The sequence below is a fragment of the Marmota flaviventris genome, chromosome 2 (genome assembly GCF_047511675.1).
Source record: "Marmota flaviventris isolate mMarFla1 chromosome 2, mMarFla1.hap1, whole genome shotgun sequence".
In the NCBI taxonomy this organism is placed as follows: Eukaryota; Metazoa; Chordata; class Mammalia; order Rodentia; family Sciuridae; genus Marmota; species Marmota flaviventris.
The window spans coordinates 89,527,236-89,549,463 of NC_092499.1; the positions used below are offsets into that span (position 1 = coordinate 89,527,236).

General features: G+C 35.4%; 1 protein-coding gene across 1 annotated transcript in view; it reads left to right on the plus strand.

Moving 5' to 3' along the window:
* Window positions 1–22,228, plus strand: part of Knl1 (kinetochore scaffold 1) — a 60,484-nt gene that overhangs the window by 20,830 nt on the left and 17,426 nt on the right. Inside the window, exons 8-17 of the mRNA XM_027926223.2 lie at window positions 170–207; window positions 3,083–3,135; window positions 3,963–8,945; window positions 10,002–10,140; window positions 10,555–10,622; window positions 11,409–11,507; window positions 15,264–15,379; window positions 19,092–19,182; window positions 20,182–20,298; window positions 21,469–21,556. Of these exons, the coding sequence (XP_027782024.2) occupies window positions 170–207; window positions 3,083–3,135; window positions 3,963–8,945; window positions 10,002–10,140; window positions 10,555–10,622; window positions 11,409–11,507; window positions 15,264–15,379; window positions 19,092–19,182; window positions 20,182–20,298; window positions 21,469–21,556 (5,792 nt within the window). The remainder of the gene's footprint in view (window positions 1–169; window positions 208–3,082; window positions 3,136–3,962; window positions 8,946–10,001; window positions 10,141–10,554; window positions 10,623–11,408; window positions 11,508–15,263; window positions 15,380–19,091; window positions 19,183–20,181; window positions 20,299–21,468; window positions 21,557–22,228) is intronic.

Here is a 22,228-nt window from a genome sequence, read left to right on the forward strand (position 1 = left end):
ACTATCTTGTAATTTTTTCAGCCACTATTAGATAAGTCATTTTTTAAAGGATCTGTAATTTTCTGCTAGTCACCCTATGAAAACCCTTCACCTTGCCTAATCTTTTAACTGTTTGGATTCTTGGTAATTGTTTGGGGAATAGATTACAAAAATGCCTTTTGATTTTTAGGAATAAGAATTCAGAAGATAATTATTGTGAGATTGCTGGTGAGTATGACCAGAATACTTTTCTTGTAATTTACCTTTCTCTTAATCCAAATTTCTTGGTAAGTAATATCTACAAGAAACATGGAAAAAAATATAAGGAGAACTTTGTTCTTTTCACAGATTTTTAATTTAAAATTTCATAAATATGCTATGATTTCTCTCAAACATGCTATTCCTCCTGTTTTTCCTTTCCTGAACTCCTGTTCACTCAGCCATTCACTGAAGTTAGGAATCATTCTGAACTCTTCCTTCATTTCCCATATTCAGTAGAGTCCCTACTTTCTGTAAGTTCTGCCTCCTAAGTATCTTGCCAATCTGGCACCTTTTCTCTTATTTTTCTGCCATTCCTTTAATTTAAGTCTTTGTTATTTTCTATAACATTATATTTATTATATCTAATATTATATTTAACCACCTTCCTGCCCTGCAAGGGGGTGGCCCCATTCCCATGACATGGCATTGAACCCAGGAGCATTTTACCTCTGAGCTACATACCCACCCCAGCCCTTTTTTTTTTTGGTAGATGGACACAATACATTTATTTTGTTTATTTAGTTTTTTTATGTGGTGCTGGGGATCAAACCCAATGCCTCATGCATGCTAGCTGCATGCAAGTGCTCTATCACTGAGCCACAACCCCAGCCCTCTCTAGCCCTTTATAAAATTTATTTTGAGATAGGGTCTTGCTAAATTGCCCAGGCTGACCTTGAACTTTTGATCCTCTTGCTTCAGCCTCCCACATAGCTGTAATTATAGGCATGTGTAATTATAGGCATCTCCATATTTCTAAATATTATTAAGTTAACTTACAGCTTAAAACAGTTCAGTGATAACTTTTTTACTTACAAGATAAAACCCACATCCTTAGCCCTGACTTAGAAAGTCCTTTTTTGTTTGTTTGTTTGTGGTGTTGAGAATTGAACCCAGAGCCTTGAAACAAGCACTCTACCAACTGAGCTATATCCCCAGCCCTTAGAAAGTCCTTTATAATTTGTCTTGTCTTGTCTTTTCCAACCTTATGTCCTCCCTTTGTAGGTAACTTGTGCTCTAGCCCATTGATGGATTATTTGCAGTTCCTTATATGGACTTTTTTTCCGTCCCCTATGCACTTAAAAAATGCTGTTTCCTCTATCTAAGTGCTATTCCTACTCTGATTTACCTATCAGTCTTCTTAATTTTTCACTTAGCTTTTCACGTAGCTTAACCTCAGTGATATTCAAAGTAGCCAGTCTACAAATTGCCTACAACAGAAAAGGAATTTGTACCACAATGTAAATTATATGTGGTATTAAGTCACTGTTTAGTTCAGCTATACATTTTTTTCTTAGTAAGGCTTTTTTTGTACCAGGGATTGACCCAGCGTTGCTTAACCACTGAGCCACATCCCCAGTCCTTTTTATTTTTTTATTTTGAGATAAGGTCTCCCTAAGTTGTTTAGGGCTTCACTAGTTGCTGAGATTGGCTTTGAACTTGGGATCCTCCTGCCTCAACCTCCTGAACTGGGTTTACAGGCATGGGCCACTGTGTCTAGCTGTAGGACCTTCTTGATGAAGGAGTTCTAATATGACTTGCATTTGCAGTAAGCTCCTTATCTCATCATGAATTGGTAATAAGCAGTTCATAGACTGGCACCATATTTCCAGTAGTACTGGCTCAAATCAAGCCTTTTTTAACAAAATCATGGCGTGAGCCACTAAGTTCTCTGCTTTTATTTTTCAGTCCTTTTTAGAATTTATCACATTGTATTTTAGGTATTTATCGTGGATTTTCAGATATTAAACTACTAGCTCTTTGGGCTGGGATTGTAGCTCAGTGGTAGAGCACTTACCTAGCATGTGTGAGGCACTGGGTTCAATTCTCAACACTACATATAAATAAATAAAAAATATAAAGGTCCATCAATAACTAAAAACATACTTAGGAAAAAAAACAAAAACTACTAGCTCTTCAAGTATAGACATTTTTTCTTGTTCTCCTTTGTGCCTTACAGATAATTGAGAGTTTTTTTGCACATGGTAGGTCTAAATCAATAATTGTTGAATAAATGAATGGAGTCCTGATAGAAATAAGGCTTTTACTAAAAAGCCTATAATTACTTCATCCTATGCACTAAAGGTTTCCATAAACATACATGAGGCATAAATGTATTTTTTAGTGTAGTATAACATCTTCTTCAGTATTTATTTCCAGAGTCCAGTTTGATACCTAAATCTTTATATTTCAATTCTAAATGTCTTGAGTCTAATTTTTCTTTCCCATTTTCACTTTTACCCTAACATAAACACTTACTTGTTATATCTGAATTATTTGCAGTAGTTTTCTCAGTGATTCATTTTCTCTTGACTCTTCCTTATTTTTTTGTTACTTTTCTAAAATGTATATTTTATAAAATGTGTTGTATTTTATAATAAATTTCTTTTACCAAATGGATATCTGTCATGAGAACATTTCAATGCCTTAACATTGAATAAAAGACCCTTCAAATCTTACCCTTTCTCAGTAATCTGTTTCTTTTAACAGAGAAGTGAAAAAGTAAGTAATAGTTTTAAGTTTTCCACCTTTTAGTAAAGTCATCACCACATTCTAAAAACATTTTGTTCAAAGAATACAATAATTCTGTATTTGTCAAAAAAGAAAACAATTAGGAGCCACAAGTGTAACTCAATAATAGAGCACTTGCCTAGCATATATGAAACCTTCAGTTTATAGCACTGCCATAAAAAAAGCCAAAAGTTATAATGAAATTTATAAGTCTTTATGAAGAGCTTATAACTGATAAATACTTGTCACTAATGAAGGAGCTAAGAAAAGGAAAATATGTCTGCTGTTAATAATATATTTTTTCTGACTATAATGTTTTCTTTTTTCTCAATAGGAATGAACACCTTGCTTTGTGCTCCCATTCAGATCCAGATGCAACAAAGAGAGGTAGGAATTCATCCAAGTAATGTCATATTTTAATCTCCATAGTTAAAACATACACACAAACAAATAATGGTAATGGAATGATTGAGGGATGACTTAACAAGATGAAAATATAGACTGGGAAAACTTCCCATCTTGGCATTAATAAAAATAGTTAAATCATTGCCTTTTTTTTTTTGATACGAGGGATTGAACCCAGGGGCACTGAGCCACATCCCCAGCCCTTTATTATTTTGAAACAGGGTCTCACTGAGTTGCTTATGTCCTCCTTAAGTTGCTGAGGCTAGCTTTAAACTGTCTCAGAGTTGCTGGGATTACAGGTGTGAGCCAATTTTCAGTCATTTTAAAGGTTGTGTAATTAACCTTAAAAAAAAATTTGGGGGGTGGGGTACTAGGTATTTCATCCAGGTACTAGGTAGTTAACCACCCAGTGTCACTTTCCCACTATGTTACATCCCCATTCCCCTTTTTTTTTTAAAATTTTTTTGTTTTGAGACAATCTTGCTAAGTTATTTAGGGCCTTGCTAAATTGCTGAGGCTGGCCTCAAACTTGAAATCCTCCTCCCTCAGCCTCCTGAGTCACCAGGATTATAGGTGTGTGCCACTTTGCCCAGCTAACTTTGAATTTTTAATTTTCTGAAACACTAAAATGTAAATTATTCAGATTTTAGAAAAAAAATTAATAGCAAATGTTGTGCAACATACTACACCATTGATAAGTACACCAGTGTCATGAAACCATCATTGAGAATTGTTTATATAGAATATGTTATAAATTACTTTTATAAAAATTTATTTTGGTTTGGTCTTATTTTTTTTTTTTTTTATAGTTTCCATTTACAGAACACAACCATGAAAGGAAACATGCAGGTGACCAGACAGTCATCTTTTCAGATGAAAACCAGATGGACCTTACAGCAAGTCATACTGTGATGATTTCCAAAGGCCTTTTAGATCGTACCAAAAGTGAAAAGTCCACCAAGATAGAAACCAGATCCTTTCTGACAAACTTAAAGCACAATGCTGAGGATTCAAGAATAAAAAATGAAAAATTATCAATGGATCAAAACACTTCTTCAGAAAAAAAAAAAAATTCCAGTGATTTTATAAAAAGATTGAAAAGAGGAAAATATAGTGCTTCTCCTTCTACAGGGCCTGATAAAGAAAATTCTGAGATACTTATTTATTCCAAAGAATCAAATACTGCCTATTCTACACATCAAATGCAAGTAGCTTTTAATGTTGATGAAAATAGTAATAATATGACTAGAATATTCCAAGAACAAGATGAGGGTATGAATTTTACCCAGTGTCATACAGCGAATATTGAGACTCTGGTTCCCACCACTGGTGAGGCCAACTTAAGGGAATTTGAAGGTGATATTACAATTTATCGTGATGACTGTATGGACTTGACAGTTAATCGCACTGTACAGATTTTACCCTCAGCAGATAATTTGTCTGAAAAAGAAAATCAAACTCAGAATGTCAAGCTGGATGTTAAAACAGTTTGTGAAACTAAAGTTCCAGGAAAGGAAGCATTCTTTCAAAATAAAATTAATGCTATTGTTCAAGACTCTTCCTTAAACCCTCAAGACAAAATACATATTACCAGAAGTCATATCATAGAGTCAGAAACTCAAACAGTCACACAGACTTCTAATCAAGATACCAGAACATTGACAGCGACTCCGGACTCTATATGTTATACTCCAGATATTCAAGGTTATAAGACAGTTTTTTATTCTAGTTGTAATGATGCCATGGAACTAACCAAGTGTCTGTCAAGTTTGAGAGAGGAGGAAAATTTGCTGAAGCATGATGGTAATTCTAAAATGTGTCTCAGTGCAGATGGTATCCCTTTTCTCATAGAGAAAACTATTTATTTAGGAGAAGATAGCATGGACATTACCAAGAGTCACACAGTTGCAATAGATAATCAGATTTTTAAACAAGAGGAGTCAGATGTTCAGGTAGCAGCTGCATCAATATCTGACAAAAAAATGATGCTCCAAAATCCGATAATTGTGTCAGAAGATGAGAAAATGAATTTAAGTTGTAGCTCAGTTGCTCATATGTTTAAGGAAAGATTACAACAGAGCTCAAAAGAGCCTGTATCTATTTCATTAACTGACAAAAAGACTGAACTTTTAGCAGGTAAAGTTGTGGATTTGACTGAAAGTCACACAAGTAATTTAGGAAGTCATGCTTCTCTTGCATCTTATACTCTAATAACAAACAATACTAGTAAATCTCATTCTCAAAGTAAAAGCCCTTTGGATGAATGGGAAAAAAAGATAAAAAATATTACACCATCCCCACAACCAAACATATCTAAAAACATCGTAACTGACATCCAGAGCAAAGAAAAACATCGAAGTGTGAACTTTTTGCCCCATCTTAATAAAGATCCTCTTCTATCAACTGATTATAATCAGAACACAGCAATAAACCATAATATAGTCTACTCTGGTGCAGTTCTTGATAAACAAGTACTATTAGGAAATAACAGACATACAGTTTTAAGTGAGCAATCTTTGTTTTCTACCTCAAAGCCATTATTTGCAAGAGAAGAACAATCTGTTGTGAAAAATTATGATATTTCTGAGAATAGTCATCTAGTGAATTCTATACTAGGCCAGAATTCTAAACTTCCTGAGTCACCGAAGAAAAATTTAGATGATTCCACACCTAACTGTTCTCATGAGAAGATGACTATTTGTTCAGAAGAGGACCAAACTATGGATCTAACCAAGAGCCACACTGTTGTCACTGGATTTGGCCCTTCTGAAGTACAAGAACTTAGTGAGACTAATTTAAAATACAGAGCCAGCCGGCTCACAACAGTAAACAGACAAGTTGCTACAGAAGTTGAAAAATGTGATAAAAGTCCTGTAGAAAAAACTGGTTTATTTATATCTAACAAGAGGAATGTATTAGATGACAAAGCTGTACAAAATCCTGAATTTCTGATGGAAAAGCAAAATGTCAATATTCGTGAAAGGAAAAGTTTTGGTGGACTAAAAATTGATAAGACTATTGTATTTTCAGAGGATGACGAGAATGATATGGATATTACCAAGAGTTACACAGTAGAATTAAACCATAGACCTTTATTAGACAAAAATGACTCCCATTTGGCAGGAACTTCTAAAACTATTTTGTATGCTTGTGGCCAGGATGACATGGAAATCACTGGAAGTCACACAACTGTCTTAGGATGTAAAACTCACTTAGCAAGTGAAAAAACTAGTGGGCCAGTGGATAAAACTGTAATGTTTGTAGATTATCATGATGAACTAGAAATGACAAAATCTCACACTGTTTTCATTGACTACCAAGCACAGGAGAGAACTGGACTTCCAGACACATCTACCTTTGAATTAGCTAAAAGGAAAAGCCTACAAAAATCAGAAGTGGCATCTTCTGGTGAAGAAGACAAGGTTTTCTTTTTGGAAAACAATGAAAGTGATAATCCAACAGCAAAAGGCAGTCAGCTAACAGGACTGAAGAAATGGTCTAATGTTGGTCCTATAGAGAAAGGTGTAGCAGTTAAAGCTGATGATAGCATGGAAGTATCTAAATTAACCACTCGAGAAAATATCAACAATGTGGAAAAGGCTGGATTTGTGAATGAATATTTATCAGGTAAAAGTCAGAGAAGAAAAAGGCTTACACTCAAAAATGACAAGACCATTGCATTTTCAGAAAATGATAAAAATGACGTGAATATTACCCAGAGTTGCATGGTGGAAAAGAGTAATAAAAGTGCTCTGGAAGACAAAGAAGACTTTAATTTGGTGCCTTTGACAGGAACATCTAAAATTATTTTGTATTCATGTGGGCATGATGACATGGAGATCACTGCAAGTCACCCAACGGTCTCAGATTGTAAAACTGTCTTACCCGATGAAATTACTAGGCCTGTGGACAAAACTGTAATGTTTGTAGATAATTATAATGACCTAGAAGTCACCAAGTCCCATACTGTTTTCATTGATTGTCAGGCCACAGAGAAAATGCTTCAAGAGTACCCTAAATTTGGAATTCCTAAGGATGATAATTATGTTCAAGAAACCACTAATAAACAAGTGTTAGCTATAGAAAACAAAATTGTTCTTCACCCTAAGCAAAAAAAATATCATACGATACCCCTTAATCCTACTAGTACATTTTCTGGGAATCATAGTGAAATGGAAATCAAATTCTGTAGAGCAGCTATGGATGAGGAGGTCATGGAGAACGTTGTAGATCAGGCCTGTACTTTGGAAAAGGCGGAAATTGAAAGCTGTCACTTAAATAGTACAGACAGAAGAAATGTGGATTTTATAAGTAGTCCTATAGCTGCTATTTGTGGGTCCCTCGATAAGTCTGCCTGTTTACCTAATGATATTTCCTCTAATATTACATTCTTACTCAATAAAGAGAAAGCCAACAATTGCCCAGTGCAAAATGATCTTGCTTATGCAGATGATTTAGCCAGTAAATATTACTTGGACTCTAAGGGACTGCCTTTCTCTGCTTCTTTGCTAGAGAAGAAAGAAGCTATTTGGACTGATTCCAGAGGACAGTTAAACTGTTCCATGACCCTGCTGAAAGATGAAGATCTGATCAAGAAGCCTCAAAATCTATCAGCTAATCAAACTTTAGTATATAGTCAAAATCTGGGGGAAATAACTAAACTTAATTCAAAGCGTGTATCTTTTAAGCTTCCAAAGGATCAAATAGAGGCCTTTGTTGATGATATCTGTGATGCTTCTCAGCCTCATCTCTCAACCCAGCAACTTCCATTAACTCAAAACAGACAGAATGTTATTTGTAAATCTGAAGCAATACTGTCTAAAAGTGGAAATAAGAGCTTAAATTTTATTATAGAAAATTCTTCACCCACATATGAAAATGAGTCTAAAATACTCAGTAATGAGAAACAGTTTGCTATAGCCTGTAAAAAAGAAATACAAGAAAATAATCAAACAGCAAAATGTAATACAGCTGTAGATTTTCACAGTAACTCAAACTCAGCTACACAAATCATTCAGACTCATACCAATGCTAGAAATGCATCAGATCATATAATTACTTCTAATGTTCCATGTATTAGTAGTATCAAACCAAATATGAATAATTTAAATGGAAAAACTGAAGAGTTTTTAGATTCTCAAACTGTTCCTACACTACCTCCTCAAGAAGAATTACTTGAATTAGGAGGTAAGGCACATGATAATGTGAGTGTAGTGCAACCTACAGAAATACATAATATTAACATTGTCTCTATCAATGCTAAAGATAATGGGGATGAAGAAAATAAAAATTTTCAAAATGGAGCTGACACTACCTCTGTACCATTGAAGACAGTTGTTAAAGATAAAATGAGGAGGTGTTCTTTGGGAATCTTTTTGCCTAGATTGCCAAATAAGAGAAATTGTAGTGTCACTGGTATTGATGACCTGGAGCAGATTCCAGCAGACACAACTGATATAAATCACTTAGAAATTCAGCAAGTCTCCAGAAAAGATTCAGACATTGGATCTGTTGCAGCTAACCTGAACTTAAGTCCATCTGAATATATAAATGAGGAAAATCTCCCTATATGTCCTGGTGAGATTAATTTCTCAGACACTATTAGCATAGAAATTGAGGAAAAGTCTTTGATTGAGACATACCAAAAGGAGATTTTACCATCTGAAAATAAAATGGAAGAAACCTGCAATAATCAAAAAAGAACCTGGGTGCAAGAAGATAATGATGTGCAGAAGGAGAAAAAAATCATAAAATATGATATTAAGCTTAGTGGTACTACTCAAGATCAGGAGGTAAGCTCTGTCTTGAACTGAGGAATGTCAGTAAGACTTGGATTTCCTTTTTTAAGCTTGTGGGTGTTCTTGGGTTTTAATTTTAGTCTTAAAATGTATTTAGTTATAGGTCTGGAAAAATGTTCTTATATAAAATCTTCAAGATTAACTGTCAGCTAGACTTTAACATAATTTATAGTGACAAATAGCACAAAATATGAAAGTAGTAAAATGAACCAATGTTGAAACTGTATAATTAAGGATTTTGTTACCGCTGGTATTTTATCAGTGTTGTTTTGTATGTGAGAATCTCTTAGGAGCACAAATATAATTTGAAAAGTCTTCAGTGTTATAAATATTTGGGGAGTAAAAAGCATTTCTATTTAAACTGTGAAAAGAAAAGGGTGACTGAATTTTCTTGGATAATGAAGATATGTAGAAGCTGAGAGTCCATTTCTTTAATGGGTAGGAGAATGCCCAGGTCAAACTTTTAAGTTGAGAAACATTGATTTGGATAATTAGAGGGAACAAAACCTATCACTCAAATCTAGTTTTATAGGTGGGGAAAAGATTTAAAAGCTTAAACTATTGGGCTGGGGTTGTAGTTCAGTGGTTCGATCCTCAGCACCACATTAAAAAAATAAATAAATAAAAATAAAGATATTGTGTCCATCTACAACTAATGAAAGTTTACATGCTAATATTTAGGCAAGGAATATATTGTCTTCAAAAAAACATGTAAGTAAGTAGGTATAGATGATACTGTGAAGTCAAATGATGAAAAAGCAGGACCAAATAATTTATTTGATGTTAGTCAAGGGTAGGTCTTATTAGATTAGATGAGAAGGAAAGTACTAAGTTTTCTGTATCCTAGCTAGTGCCATAGGCATAGTCAATATTCCAGTCTGGTATTCTGCAATGATATAGCCAGGTTATTTGTGGCTAGTAGTTGAATAATTGGATAGGTTGACATTTAGTAGCTTTTAGGTTAAGTAGTGGTTTTAGTGTTCATCACTTAATCATTATAAGTATAATGTCATAACTATTCTGATGATGTTTCTTAATTCATAATTTCAGATTTTTGATCATCATAATGAAGGGGATATAGATAAAAATGTTAACAGTGTATTGATAAAAAGCCTAAGCAGGACCCCATCTAGTTGCAGCAGCTCTCTGGATTCAATCAAGGCTGATGGCACCTCCCTGGATTTCAGTAGTAAGATCTTTATGAAGGCTAAATTAATAACAGTCAAATGCATCCTGGACTAATTATAAATCTATTTCATTTAGGAAATATTTGAATGTTGCATATGTCTTTTCAGCATTATAAAGTTTATAAAGTGTAAAAGTAAAATAGTATTTAGTTTATTTTTAATTCTTAGTTATTTTAGTGAATCGAGAATTGCTATGCTATAGAGGAATAGAGTTTTCCTTCAGAGGCTTATAACTATCAGGGAAACAGTGAATGAAGCCTTAAAACTATAACATATTTGCCATGCTAAATGACTGCCTTCCTAGAAACATCACAGTGGATGGCTTCAAGATCATGAAAACAAATCTGAAAGATAACAAAAATAAGTTCACAATTTAGATTTGACCTGCTTATCACACGAAGCTGCTTTACTTCTAGCATACCGCAGTAATCAAATGGAATCACGGTTTCTCCAAGACACTATTTGTGAAGAGAGCTTGAGAGAGGTATGTTAAAAATATTTCTCATTTGTAATGTACTGATTTTCTTGTCTTTTTAAAAAAATTCTAAGATTTCAAATATACAGAAGACTTGTTTTCTTTGTTCTGGTCTCAACATGGCAGTTAATTACATGCAATATTTTTAGTCTACTTTTTGCTGCTATAATTGAATACTACAGGCTGGATAGTTTATTTTTCATTTTATTATATTTTTTTGTGCTCAGGCATACTCCCACTGAGCTACATCCCCAACCCAAGACTGGGTAATTTATAAAGAGGTTTGTTTAGCTCATGATTCTGTAAGCCTGGAAAAGCATGACCCTGGTATCAGCTCAGCATCTAGTGAAGAAGGCCTTCTTGCTAGTGGGGACTCTGAAGAGTCCTAAGGTGGTTCAGGACATTACATGGCGAGACAGAGCAAGCTCACTAATGTGTTCCTTTTTTCCTCTTATTAAGCTACTAATGCACTCATGGAGGCCACAGCCTCATGACTTTATCTAATCCTTATTACTTCTCAACTGCTTCATTTCGAAATATCATTAGTATATAACTTAGAGAATTAAGTTTCACTGTCAGTTTTGGAGGGGAAAAACAGACAATAGCAAGTAGAAATGAAGATTCAATACATATGTTTTGGTTTCTGTAAATTCTATTCTTGAAGGTTATTCAATAAGAATCTTAGATAATCGAAGATATCTGCTTGTGGATAGCCTGCTTAATATGGATAATTTCATGAATATTTTCAAAGTAGAATCAAATGAGGTGATCTTACAAATTTTTTTCTTTTCTCAGAAACTCAAAGATGGAAGAATAACAATAAGGGAGTTTTTTATACTTCTTCAGGTCCACATCTTAATACAAAAACCCCGGCAGAGCAATCTCCCAGCCAAAGTAAGTACAATTTCCTGGCAAAATAATTGTATCATTTAAAAAATAAATAAGGGCTGGGGATGTGGCTCAAGCGATAGCGCGCTCGTCTGGCATGCGTGCGGCCCGGGTTCGACCCTCAGCACCACATACTAACAAAGATGTTGTGTCTGCCGGAAAAATAAAATAAATAAATATTTTTAAAAAAATAAAATAAAATAAAAATAAAAATTAAAAATAAATAAATAAATAATATATATATATATATATATATAAAGAAAAAAATATATTTTTTTCTTTTTTTACTAAACTGCATAAAAGCAAGTATTTACTGAAAAGAAAAAAAAAGGAAGCATTAATTTTATTCTGTTTTAAAGAAAGTTTTTCTAAATCAAGTGTGGAGGTGCACGCCTGTAATCCCAGTGGCTTGGGAGGCTGAGACAGGAGGATCACGAGTTCAAAGCCAGCCTCAGCAATGGTGAGGGGCTAAGCAACTCAGTAAAACCCTGTCTCTAAATAAAATATAAAATAGGGCTGGGGATGTGGCCCCAAGTCTGGCAAACATTTACAAAATCAGTGTATCCTTAGCCACAAAGAAATTTAACAAATTGAAAACAGTGGAGGTTCTATAGACCACAGTGTTGGATCTTAACCCATTAAAATTAGAATAAAAGGACTAAAATATTCTCAGCTTCTTAGAAGTTAAGAAACACATTACTGGTGTACACTTGTAATCTCCCAGTGACTAATTGAGGCAAAAGGACCGCAAGTTCGAAGTCAGCCTCAGCAACTTAGTGAGACCCTATCTCAAAATGAAAAATAGAAAGGGCTCATAAAGTACTCCTGGGTTCAATCCCCAATACCAAAAAAAAAGTGGGGAGGGCGGGGGAAGAAAGGAAAGAAACACACTTAGATTGGGGGTGTATCCCAGTGGTAGAGTACTTGCATGGCATACACAAGGCCCTGAGTTTGATACCTAGCACTGCAAATAATGAAACACTCTTTGATCAAAGAAGAAATAAAAACTGTTTAGAAAGCAAATAACAGAGAATATCTAATGCCAAATCTATTGGACATAAAGCATAACTTAGCAGGAAATTAAAAACTTGGCTGTCTGTTATAGAAAAGAGTCTAAAAATAAAGATTTTTTGTTGTTTTGGGGTTTTGGGGGGGTGCTAGAGATTGACCACTTTACCACTTAGGTACATCCTAAGCCCTTTTTATTTATTTATTTATTTTTTCAAAGGATATAGACATAAAATGTTGTTATCTTTCCATAAAGATTTCAGGGGCTGGGATTGTGGCTCAGTGGTGGAGTGCTCACCTGGCATATACGGGGCGCTGGGTTCGATCCTCAGCACCACATAAATGTAAAATAAAGATATTGTGTCTACCTAAAACTTAAAAATAAATAAGTAAAGATGGCATTTCGCATTACCAGCAATATATGAGGCCATTTCCCATAGCATCACTAATAGATCATGAAGCTTTTGAATTTTTACCAATCTGATAAATAAGAAATGGTGTCTCAACAGCTTTAATTTGCATTCTGCTTACTACAAGTGAATTTAAACATCTTTTAGGGACCAATTTTTTTGTGATTTTTGATTATTTCTGGTGGGGATTTCTGCTCCCCGTGCAATTTTTTTAATTCTAGTTATACATGATAGTAGAATGAATTTTGACACATCATATATAAATGGAGTATATAACTTCTCATTTGTCTGGTTGTACATGATTCAGAGTTACACAGGTCATGTAATCATGTATGCACATAGGGTAATAATATCTGATTCATTCTACTATCATTCCTACCCCTATGCCCTGCCTCCCTTTACTTCCCTCTGTCTAGTCCAAAATACCTCTATTCCTCCCAACCCCCCACACATATCTTATTGTGAATTAGCACCTGCATATCAGAAAAAACATTTGGCCTTTGGTTCTTTGAGACTGGCTTATTTCATTTAGCTTAATATTCTCCAGTTCCATCCATTTACCAACAAAAGCCATAATTTCATTCTTCTTTAAGGCTGAGTAATATTCCTTTATATATACTACAGTTTTCTTTATCCATTCATCTGTTGAAGGACACCTAGGTTGGTTCCATAGTTTAGCGATTGTGAATTGAGCTGCTATAAATATTGGGGTGGCTGCATCATTGCAGTATGCTGATTTTTAAGTCCTTTGAGTGTAAACTTTGAACACTGTCCAAGAACAATGGGAATCAAAAAGAGTAGGATGACTAGGTCAAATGGTTGTTCCATTCCAAGTTTTCTCAGAAATATCCACACTGCTTTCCATAATAGTTGCACCAGTTTGCAATCCCATCAGCAATATATGAGCATACCTTTTCCCCCACATCCTCACCAACATTTATTGTTGCTTGTATTCTTAATGATTGCCATTCTGACTCTCGAGTGAGATGGAATCTCAGTGTAGTTTTGATTTGCATTTCTTTAATTGCTGGAGACGGTGCAGCCCATTTTATTTTTTTCAAGTAGCCGAAGTTCTTGTTAAATTGCCTAGTTTGGCCTTGAACTTGTAATCTTCCTTGCCTCAGCCACCCAAGTCACTGGAATTACAGTTGTGCACCTCTGTGCCTGGAAAAAGAAATTTTTAATACTCAGTTTAAGAAATTAGAAAATGAACAAGTGGGGCACAGTGATGCAGGCTTATAATCCCAGCAGCTCAGGATGCTAAGGCAGGAGGATTGCGAGTTCAAAGCCAGTCTCAGCGAAAGCGAGGAGCTGAGCAACTCAGTGAGACCCTGTCTCTAAATAAAATACAAAATAGGGCTGGGGATGTGACTCAGGTTAAGTGCCCCTGAGTTACACCTCTAGTAAACACCCCCCCCCCACACACACTCATATAGGCATTCTGAAATTCAAATTATTTCTCACACATGGTTTTGTTATGGTGAGATCTCAATAAGTCACCAAGTTGATCTTTTTTTTTTAGTTGTATATGTACAGAATACCATTATTTTGGTTATTTATTTTTATGTGGTGCTGAGGATCGAACCCAGTTTTTCACACATGCAAGGCAAGCACTGAGCCACAACCACAGCCCCCACCAAGTTCATCTTAAAGCAGGAGATGAAACATTTATTCACCAGCTGGTGGGCCAAGGGGCAGACTGTAAGTCTACACCCTTTGGGGCTGGGGATGTGGCTCAAGCGGTAGCGCGCTCGCCTGGCATGCGTGCGGCCCGGGTTCGACCCTCAGCACCACATACTAACAAAGATGTTGTGTCTGCCGGAAAAATAAAATAAATAAATATTAAAAAAAAAAAAAAAAAAGTCTACACCCTTTGACCCCCTCAGGGGTTTGAGTACACCTAAGTAAAGCATGTCAATACATTAATCATATGTGGCTATTGCTATGATTCAAGACCATAAACAAACATGAGATCTAAAATCATAAACAGAAGGGGAAGTGGGTCAAAAGGACCCTAGTTGATTACAAGTTAAAGAATGGTTACTAACATCTAGACAATCATTCTCTGACATGGAACACTATCCAAGAACAATGGGAATCAAAAAGAGAACAATTTACACTATATAAGAATTGCCATTTTGTGTTGCCAAATATGCTGTGCTAACCAACTGTTGATAGGTACAGAGGTGGGATGTTCACATGGAAGAAGCATTTCTTACATGACATGGAGTCTCAGGGTAAAATGGAATCTGTTTGGTCATTGCCCATATAGCCTGGCCCATAACAGTTTGATCCTCAGGATACCAGTTCTGAGGAAGTGATTTATTTATTTATTTTTTTCCAGTTTACTACAAACACATCGCCTACTCCAGAAGACCTGATATTAAGACAGTATGTTTATGGACCCAAGATACAGATTTATAGAGAGGATTGTGAAATTCTTCGCCAAAAGATAGAAGAGTAAGAAAGTTTTAATTTTTTTCTACGTGGGTTTTGTCTTTGTTTAACAAGCAAGTAGTATATGTGGCAAGGTTTTGATTAGAATAACAGTGGCATGGAAAAAAATGAATGGCATTAACATGGGTACAGAAGTTTGGCTTTGACCTAAAACACAATTCAGTCCTGGCCAGACATGGTGGTGCATGCCTGTAATCCAAGCAGTTTGGGAGGCTGAGACAGGAGATTTGCCAGTTCAAAGCCAACTTCAGCAACATCGAGGCACTAAGCAACTCAATGAGACCCTGTCTCTAAATAAAATACAAAATAGGGCTGGGGATGTGGCTCAGTGGTTGAGTACCCCTGAGTTCAATCCCCGGTACCAAAAAAATAAATAAATAAATTCAGTCCTGGCTAAATTGCTAGCTGTGTAACCTTGGGCAAGTCATTTAACCTTCATTTCCCCATCCATAAAGTAGGGATAATAATACCTACTTAGCAGGTCAAAATGAATATAAATGAACATTTATAGTATATATGAAATGCTTTCATACTATTTTTACTACAAAGTAAGTCCTCCATAGAAATAAACAATAATTATTAGGTTATGATATCATGAATTCATTGCAAGAGAAATCTTCAAAAGAAGATGTATATGTAGTGCCTAAAAATCAAGTTTGCCTTTGGGTTTCTAATTTTATCACAATGGTTCTTGATTTGTATATAGAATACAGTTAAATTACAGTGTTTTGTTTGTTTTTTGGTTCTGGGGATTGAACCAAGGGGCACTTTGCCACTCAGCTACATTCCAACCTTTTTTATTTTTTATTTGAGACAGGGTCTTCCTAAGTTGCTGAGGGTCTCAATGAGTTGCTGAGGTTAGCCTCAAACTTACAATCCTCCGGCCTCAGCCTCCCAAGTCCCTGGCATTATAGGTGTGCCCCACCATGCCCGGCATGCTTTGGTTTTTTACACACTGATTTACAAATTAGATATATCCGGGTTTCCTCAGGCAAATTAGAATTGGCAATTCAAAATAATGTATGTTTGCTATAATTATTAAAGACTATTCAATCAAATTTGATCTAAACTAACAAACAGAAAAGAAATAAAATAATCTTTAGGTATTATGTAGTTTTGTGCCAGGTGCAGTGGTGCATGCCTATAATTCCAGTGGCATAGGAGGCTGAGGCAGAGGCTTGCAAGTTCAAGGTCAGTCTCAGCAACTTAGTGAAGCCCTAAGCAACTCAGTGAGACCCTGTCTCTAAATAAATACAAATTTAAAAAAAGGGCTGGAGATAGTTCAATCCCTGGTACCAAAAAAAAAAAGAATTATGTAGTTTTAAAAGTAAAAATTTATGATACTATTCATTGATAGTACATCAAATTTGCCTGATTCTGCTTTGTTCATTCAACAAATACTTCTTGAGCACCTACTGTGTGCTAGGGACTATACTAAGTACTGGGGGTTCGTCACCGAATAAATTATAAGAATTTCTTTCTTTCTTTTTTTTAATGTGGTGCTGGGGATTGAACCCAGGGCCTTGTGCATAAGAGGCAAGCGCTTTACCAACTGAGCTATATCCCTGGCCCCTCTTTTTTTTTTTTTTTTTTAACATTTATTTTTTAGTTGTAGGTGGACACAATACATTTATCTTATTTATTTTTTTTTTATAATTTTTATTGTTGGTTGTTCGAAACATTACATAGTTCTTGATATATCATATTTCACATTTTGATTCAAGTGGGTTATGAACTCCCATTTTTACCCCGTATACAGATTGCAGAATCACATCGGTTACACATCCACTGATTTACATATCGCCATACTAGTGTCTGTTGTATTCTGCTGCCTTTCCTATCCTCTACTATCCCCCCTCCCCTCCCCTCCCCTCCCCTCTTCTCTTCTCTCTCTACCCCATCTACTGTAATTCATTTCTCCCCCTTGTTTTTTTTTTTTTTTTTCCTTTCCCCTCACTTCCTCTTGTATATAATTTTGTATAACCCTGAGGGTCTCCTTCCATTTCCATGCAATTTCCCTTCTCTCTCCCTTTCCCTCCCACCTCTCATCCCTGTTTAATGTTAATCTTCTTCTCATGCTCTTCTTCCCTACTCTGTTCTTAGTTACTCTCCTTATATCAAAGAAGACATTTGGCATTTGTTTTTTAGGGATTGGCTAGCTTCACTTAGCATAATCTGCTCTAATGCCATCCATTTCCCTGCAAATTCTATGATTTTGTCATTTTTTAATGCAGAGTAATACTCCATTGTGTATAAATGCCACATTTTTTTTATCCATTCATCTATTGAAGGGCATCTAGGTTGGTTCCACAGTCTTGCTATTGTGAATTGTGCTGCTATGAACATCGATGTAGCAGTGTCCCTGTAGTATGCTCTTTTTAGGTCTTTAGGGAATAGACCGAGAAGGGGAATAGCTGGGTCAAATGGTGGTTCCATTCCCAGCTTTCCAAGAAATCTCCATACTGCTTTCCAAATTGGCCGCATCAATTTGCAGTCCCACCAGCAGTGTACAAGTGTACCCTTTTCCCCACATCCTCGCCAGCACTTGTTGTTGTTTGACTTCATAATAGCTGCCAATCTTACTGGAGTGAGATGGTATCTTAGGGTGGTTTTGATTTGCATTTCTCTGACTGCTAGAGATGGTGAGCATTTTTTCATGTACTTGTTGATTGATTGTATGTCCTTCTCTGAGAAGTGTCTGTTCAGGTCCTTGGCCCATTTGTTGATTGGGTTATTTGTTTTCTTATTGTTTAATTTTTTGAGTTCTTTGTATACTCTGGATATTAGGGCCCTATCTGAAGTGTGAGGAGTAAAGATTTGTTCCCAGGATTTAGGCTCCCTATTTACCTCTCTTATTGTTTCTTTTGCTGAGAAAAAACTTTTTAGTTTGAGTAAGTCCCATTTGTTGATTCTAGTTATTAACTCTTGTGCTATGGGTGTCCTATTGAGGAATTTGGAGCCCGACCCCACAGTATGTAGATCATAGCCAACTTTTTCTTCTATCAGACGCCGTGTCTCTGATTTGATATCAAGCTCCTTGATCCATTTTGAGTTAACTCATTTATCTTATTTTTATGTGGTGCTAAGAATTGAACCCAGTGCCTCATGCATGCAAACGAGCGCTTTTCCTCTGAGCCACAATCTCAGCCCCAATGATAAGAATTTCTTAGATTCATGTTTAAAGAATGTAATAGGATATTGCACTCAGTTGGCAATAAATTTAGATACGCTTTGCTGTTTAATTTTGCACTTACATGCCTGCATATGAAATCTTACTTCAATAGAAATTTATTTCCTTCACCTACCAACAAGAAACCAATATATATTGACATATAATATCTTTACTATTTTTATAAATGCTATTCTATAAAAGTAAGATATAACTTTGAGCTGAAGTAGGAACTTTTAGTGACTATAACTTCATAGTAATTATACTTTGACAAGCTTTAAGAATATAAGCAACATGTTTTCACTGGGGAACAAGTTGATACATTGAAATAAGAATTTTTGTGTGTGAAATTTTTCTGATTTATGCATTCTTGAACTGCTCTTCAAGTGTTGAATAATAATCAGACTGCCCCTTTTCTTGAGTGATTTCCCCCCTTTTTTTATGTAGCAATAAACATAAAGATTTAAATTTAAGCATGATAGATCTGAGCTATTTCAATTAAAATGACTTCTGAATCCTGTGCTAATGAATTTTTCTGTCTTTCAGACTAAAGGTTTCTTCATTGACCCAAGATAAACTGTTGACTGATGTCAATAGGAACTTGTGGGAAAAAATGAGATACTCGTCTGATGAAGAGGTACTCTGGTCTCTTTCTAAGTGGGAATCAGTGCAGACACTTTAAACAATGATTATTGTGAAATAATTGTTATTTGATAATTGGTGATGTAATATGCTACCAAGATCTTGTTTAATTATATATAAGTAATTGTTAATATGTAATCTTTTCTCTCTTTTGGGGTACTGGGGATTGAATCCAGAGGCACTTAACCCCTGAGCCACATTCCCAGCCCTTTTTATTTTTTGAGACAGGGTCTCACTAAATTGCTTAGGGCCTTGCTAAGTTGCTGTAGCTGGCTTTGAAATCATGATCCTTCTGTCTCAGCCTCCCAAGTTGCTGGGATTACAGGCATGTGTCACCATGCCCAGTGATGTATAATCTTTTCAAACTCGTAATAATCACTAGATGTAATAATCACTAGATGCAGTGGTGCACACTTATAAACCCAATGGCTCAGGAGACTGAGGCAAGAGGATCAAAAGTTCAAGGCCAGCCTCAGCAATTTAGCAAGACTCTAAGTAACTTAGTGAAAACCTGTCTTAAGATTTAAAAAAAAGAGGTTGGGGATGTAGTTCACTGGTAAAGTGCCTCAGTACCAAAAAAAAGAAAAAAATAAAAAAACTACCTATGATGATTAATTTAATATGTGAGATGTATTTGAAGTTTCCTTGTTTGCCTTTCACTTACTTATATTTAAATGAAGAAAAGTTCAACTATAATTGGTTAAATAACAAGTGACCCATTTCATGTGTATGCTAATGTTGAAAGTGAACCTGTCATTTTCTGATTTTTAATGTGAATAAATAAATTACAGGCAGCAATCAAATCTAAAATATTTGGTTCCTTTTTTAAGCAGCTATATGGATTTAAATTTCCAAGTGATCAGTGTCCTGTTTTAGGAATCAGAATCTAGATCAGGCAAAGCCTTGCATGTGGCAGCTGAATGAACTTCTGGATCAGTTACCTTTTCTGACTGGTTTGTTTTAGTGCATTGTACTCCTTAACTCTCCCTTACAGCTGAAGGCCTTTGGAGTTTACGTTAACAAAATAAAATCATGTGTTACCAAGGTAACTAAAGTCTTCACTCACCAAGGAAAAGTGACTCTGTACAGCAAGCTGGTGCAGTCAGCCCAGGTAATTTGAGACAATTAACAGCATTAAAAAAAAAAAAAAAAACCTATTAATATTACTTGTTGGGCATGGTGGTGCATGGCTGTAATCCTAGCGGTTTGGGAGGCTGAGGCAGGAGGATCACAAATTCTAGACTAGCCTTGGCAATTTAGCAAGACCTGTCACAAAATAAAAAAGTAGAAAAGAGCTGGGGATGTAGCTTGTGGTAAATTACCCCTGGGTTCAATTCCCAGTGTACCACAAAGGAAAAAATAAAAGTACTTTCTAGTGGTGTGGAATATGAAGAATGTTCTTTAGGAGATATGTGAATGAAATTTGAGTGAGAACAACTGTTCTTAAGAGAGCAGGCTCAGTCAAAAGTGACAAGTCTTGTTATCTTCAGTAACTGGAAAGTAGTTACTAATATGGGCTTATATCTCAGATATTGTTATTACACATTGAAATAAAATATATATAAGATTTAGGTCTCCCATTGCTAAAGACTATAAAATGGAAAGTATAGTATATAGACTATAGTTTTGTCTTCTTCACCTTTGTATCTAGTTGTATATGTGTGTCCATGAAGCTTAAAATAGCATTTTCAAAATGATTATCCTCCCATTGGCAAATAAATATGAAAAATATTGCATACAATATAATCTTAGAGAAATATAAATTTTAATGTCTAAAAATAAAAATGATGTCATGGATCAGTTTTTCCCTTATTTGACCATAGAAAAAATTTTAAAGAACTTTTTTTTTTCAAAGTAACATTAATATCCCATATTCCATGAAACACATATACAAATACTTGAATAAAGGAAAATACAGCCAAGCTCCATGGGGTATGCCTATAATTCCAGTTACTTAGGAGACTGAGGCAGAAGGATTACAAGTTTGAGGCTAGCAAGTTAGACTCTTGTCTCAAAAAAGGCTAGGGACGTACCTCAGTGCCAAAGCACCTTAACTTTAATCTCTAGCAGCTAAATAAATAAATAAGTAAAAGAGAATACAAATTAATTTGTATTTATCTCCTTTTAAAATTTCATTTATTTTTAAGTCCAGATTGAAGGTTTGGCCATTTTAAGATTTACCCATTTATGATCAAGACGTAGCAGTTATGTCAACAACTTAAACTATTTATAATGTTTTGTTTGGAAGTTTAACCTTACAATTATAATATTTTGTGTTTAGAATGAGAGGGAGAAACTTCAGATAAGGATAGATGAGATGGATAACATACTCAAGAAGATCAATAATTGTCTGTCTGAAGTGGAAATAGGTAAAGTATTTTAAATGTTTAACTTAGTGGTAGCACTCTATAGAGTCATCCCAGAATTATAATGAATACTTTTCCGCAATCATATTTAAATTTAATGCTTTCCTACAATAGAGATGGTTTGTATTTTTGTGTGTGTGTGGGTGGCGCTGTGGATGAAATCCAGGGCCTTGTGCATGCAAGGCAAGCACTCTACCAACTGAGCTACATCCCCAACCTGTTGCCTTATTATGCCGACACGTATTAGCACCTTGAAACCTTAGATTAAAGCAAATTAAAACTCCTTTACTATGGTCATCTGTAACACAGTCAACAAGAGATACCCAAGATGAGTCCCTGTGGAAAACTCTTAATAATCTAGACTATAATTTTGTATTTTTTAATAGATAAGTCCATCTCATTTGAAAATTGGTGGGGATGTAGCTTAGTGGTAGAACACTTGCTAACAATTGCAAGGTCCTATCTTTGATCCGTAGCAGCATACACAACAAGAAAATTACCTAGGTGCAGTGGCGCGTATCTGTAGTATCAGTGACTCTGGAGGAGGATCACAAGTTGGAGGCCAATCTAGGCAATTTAGCAAGACCCTACCTCAAAATAAACAGGGCTAGGGACGTAGTTCAGTAGTAGAGTGTTCCCGGGTTCAATCCCAAGTACCATCAAAAGAAAGAAAAT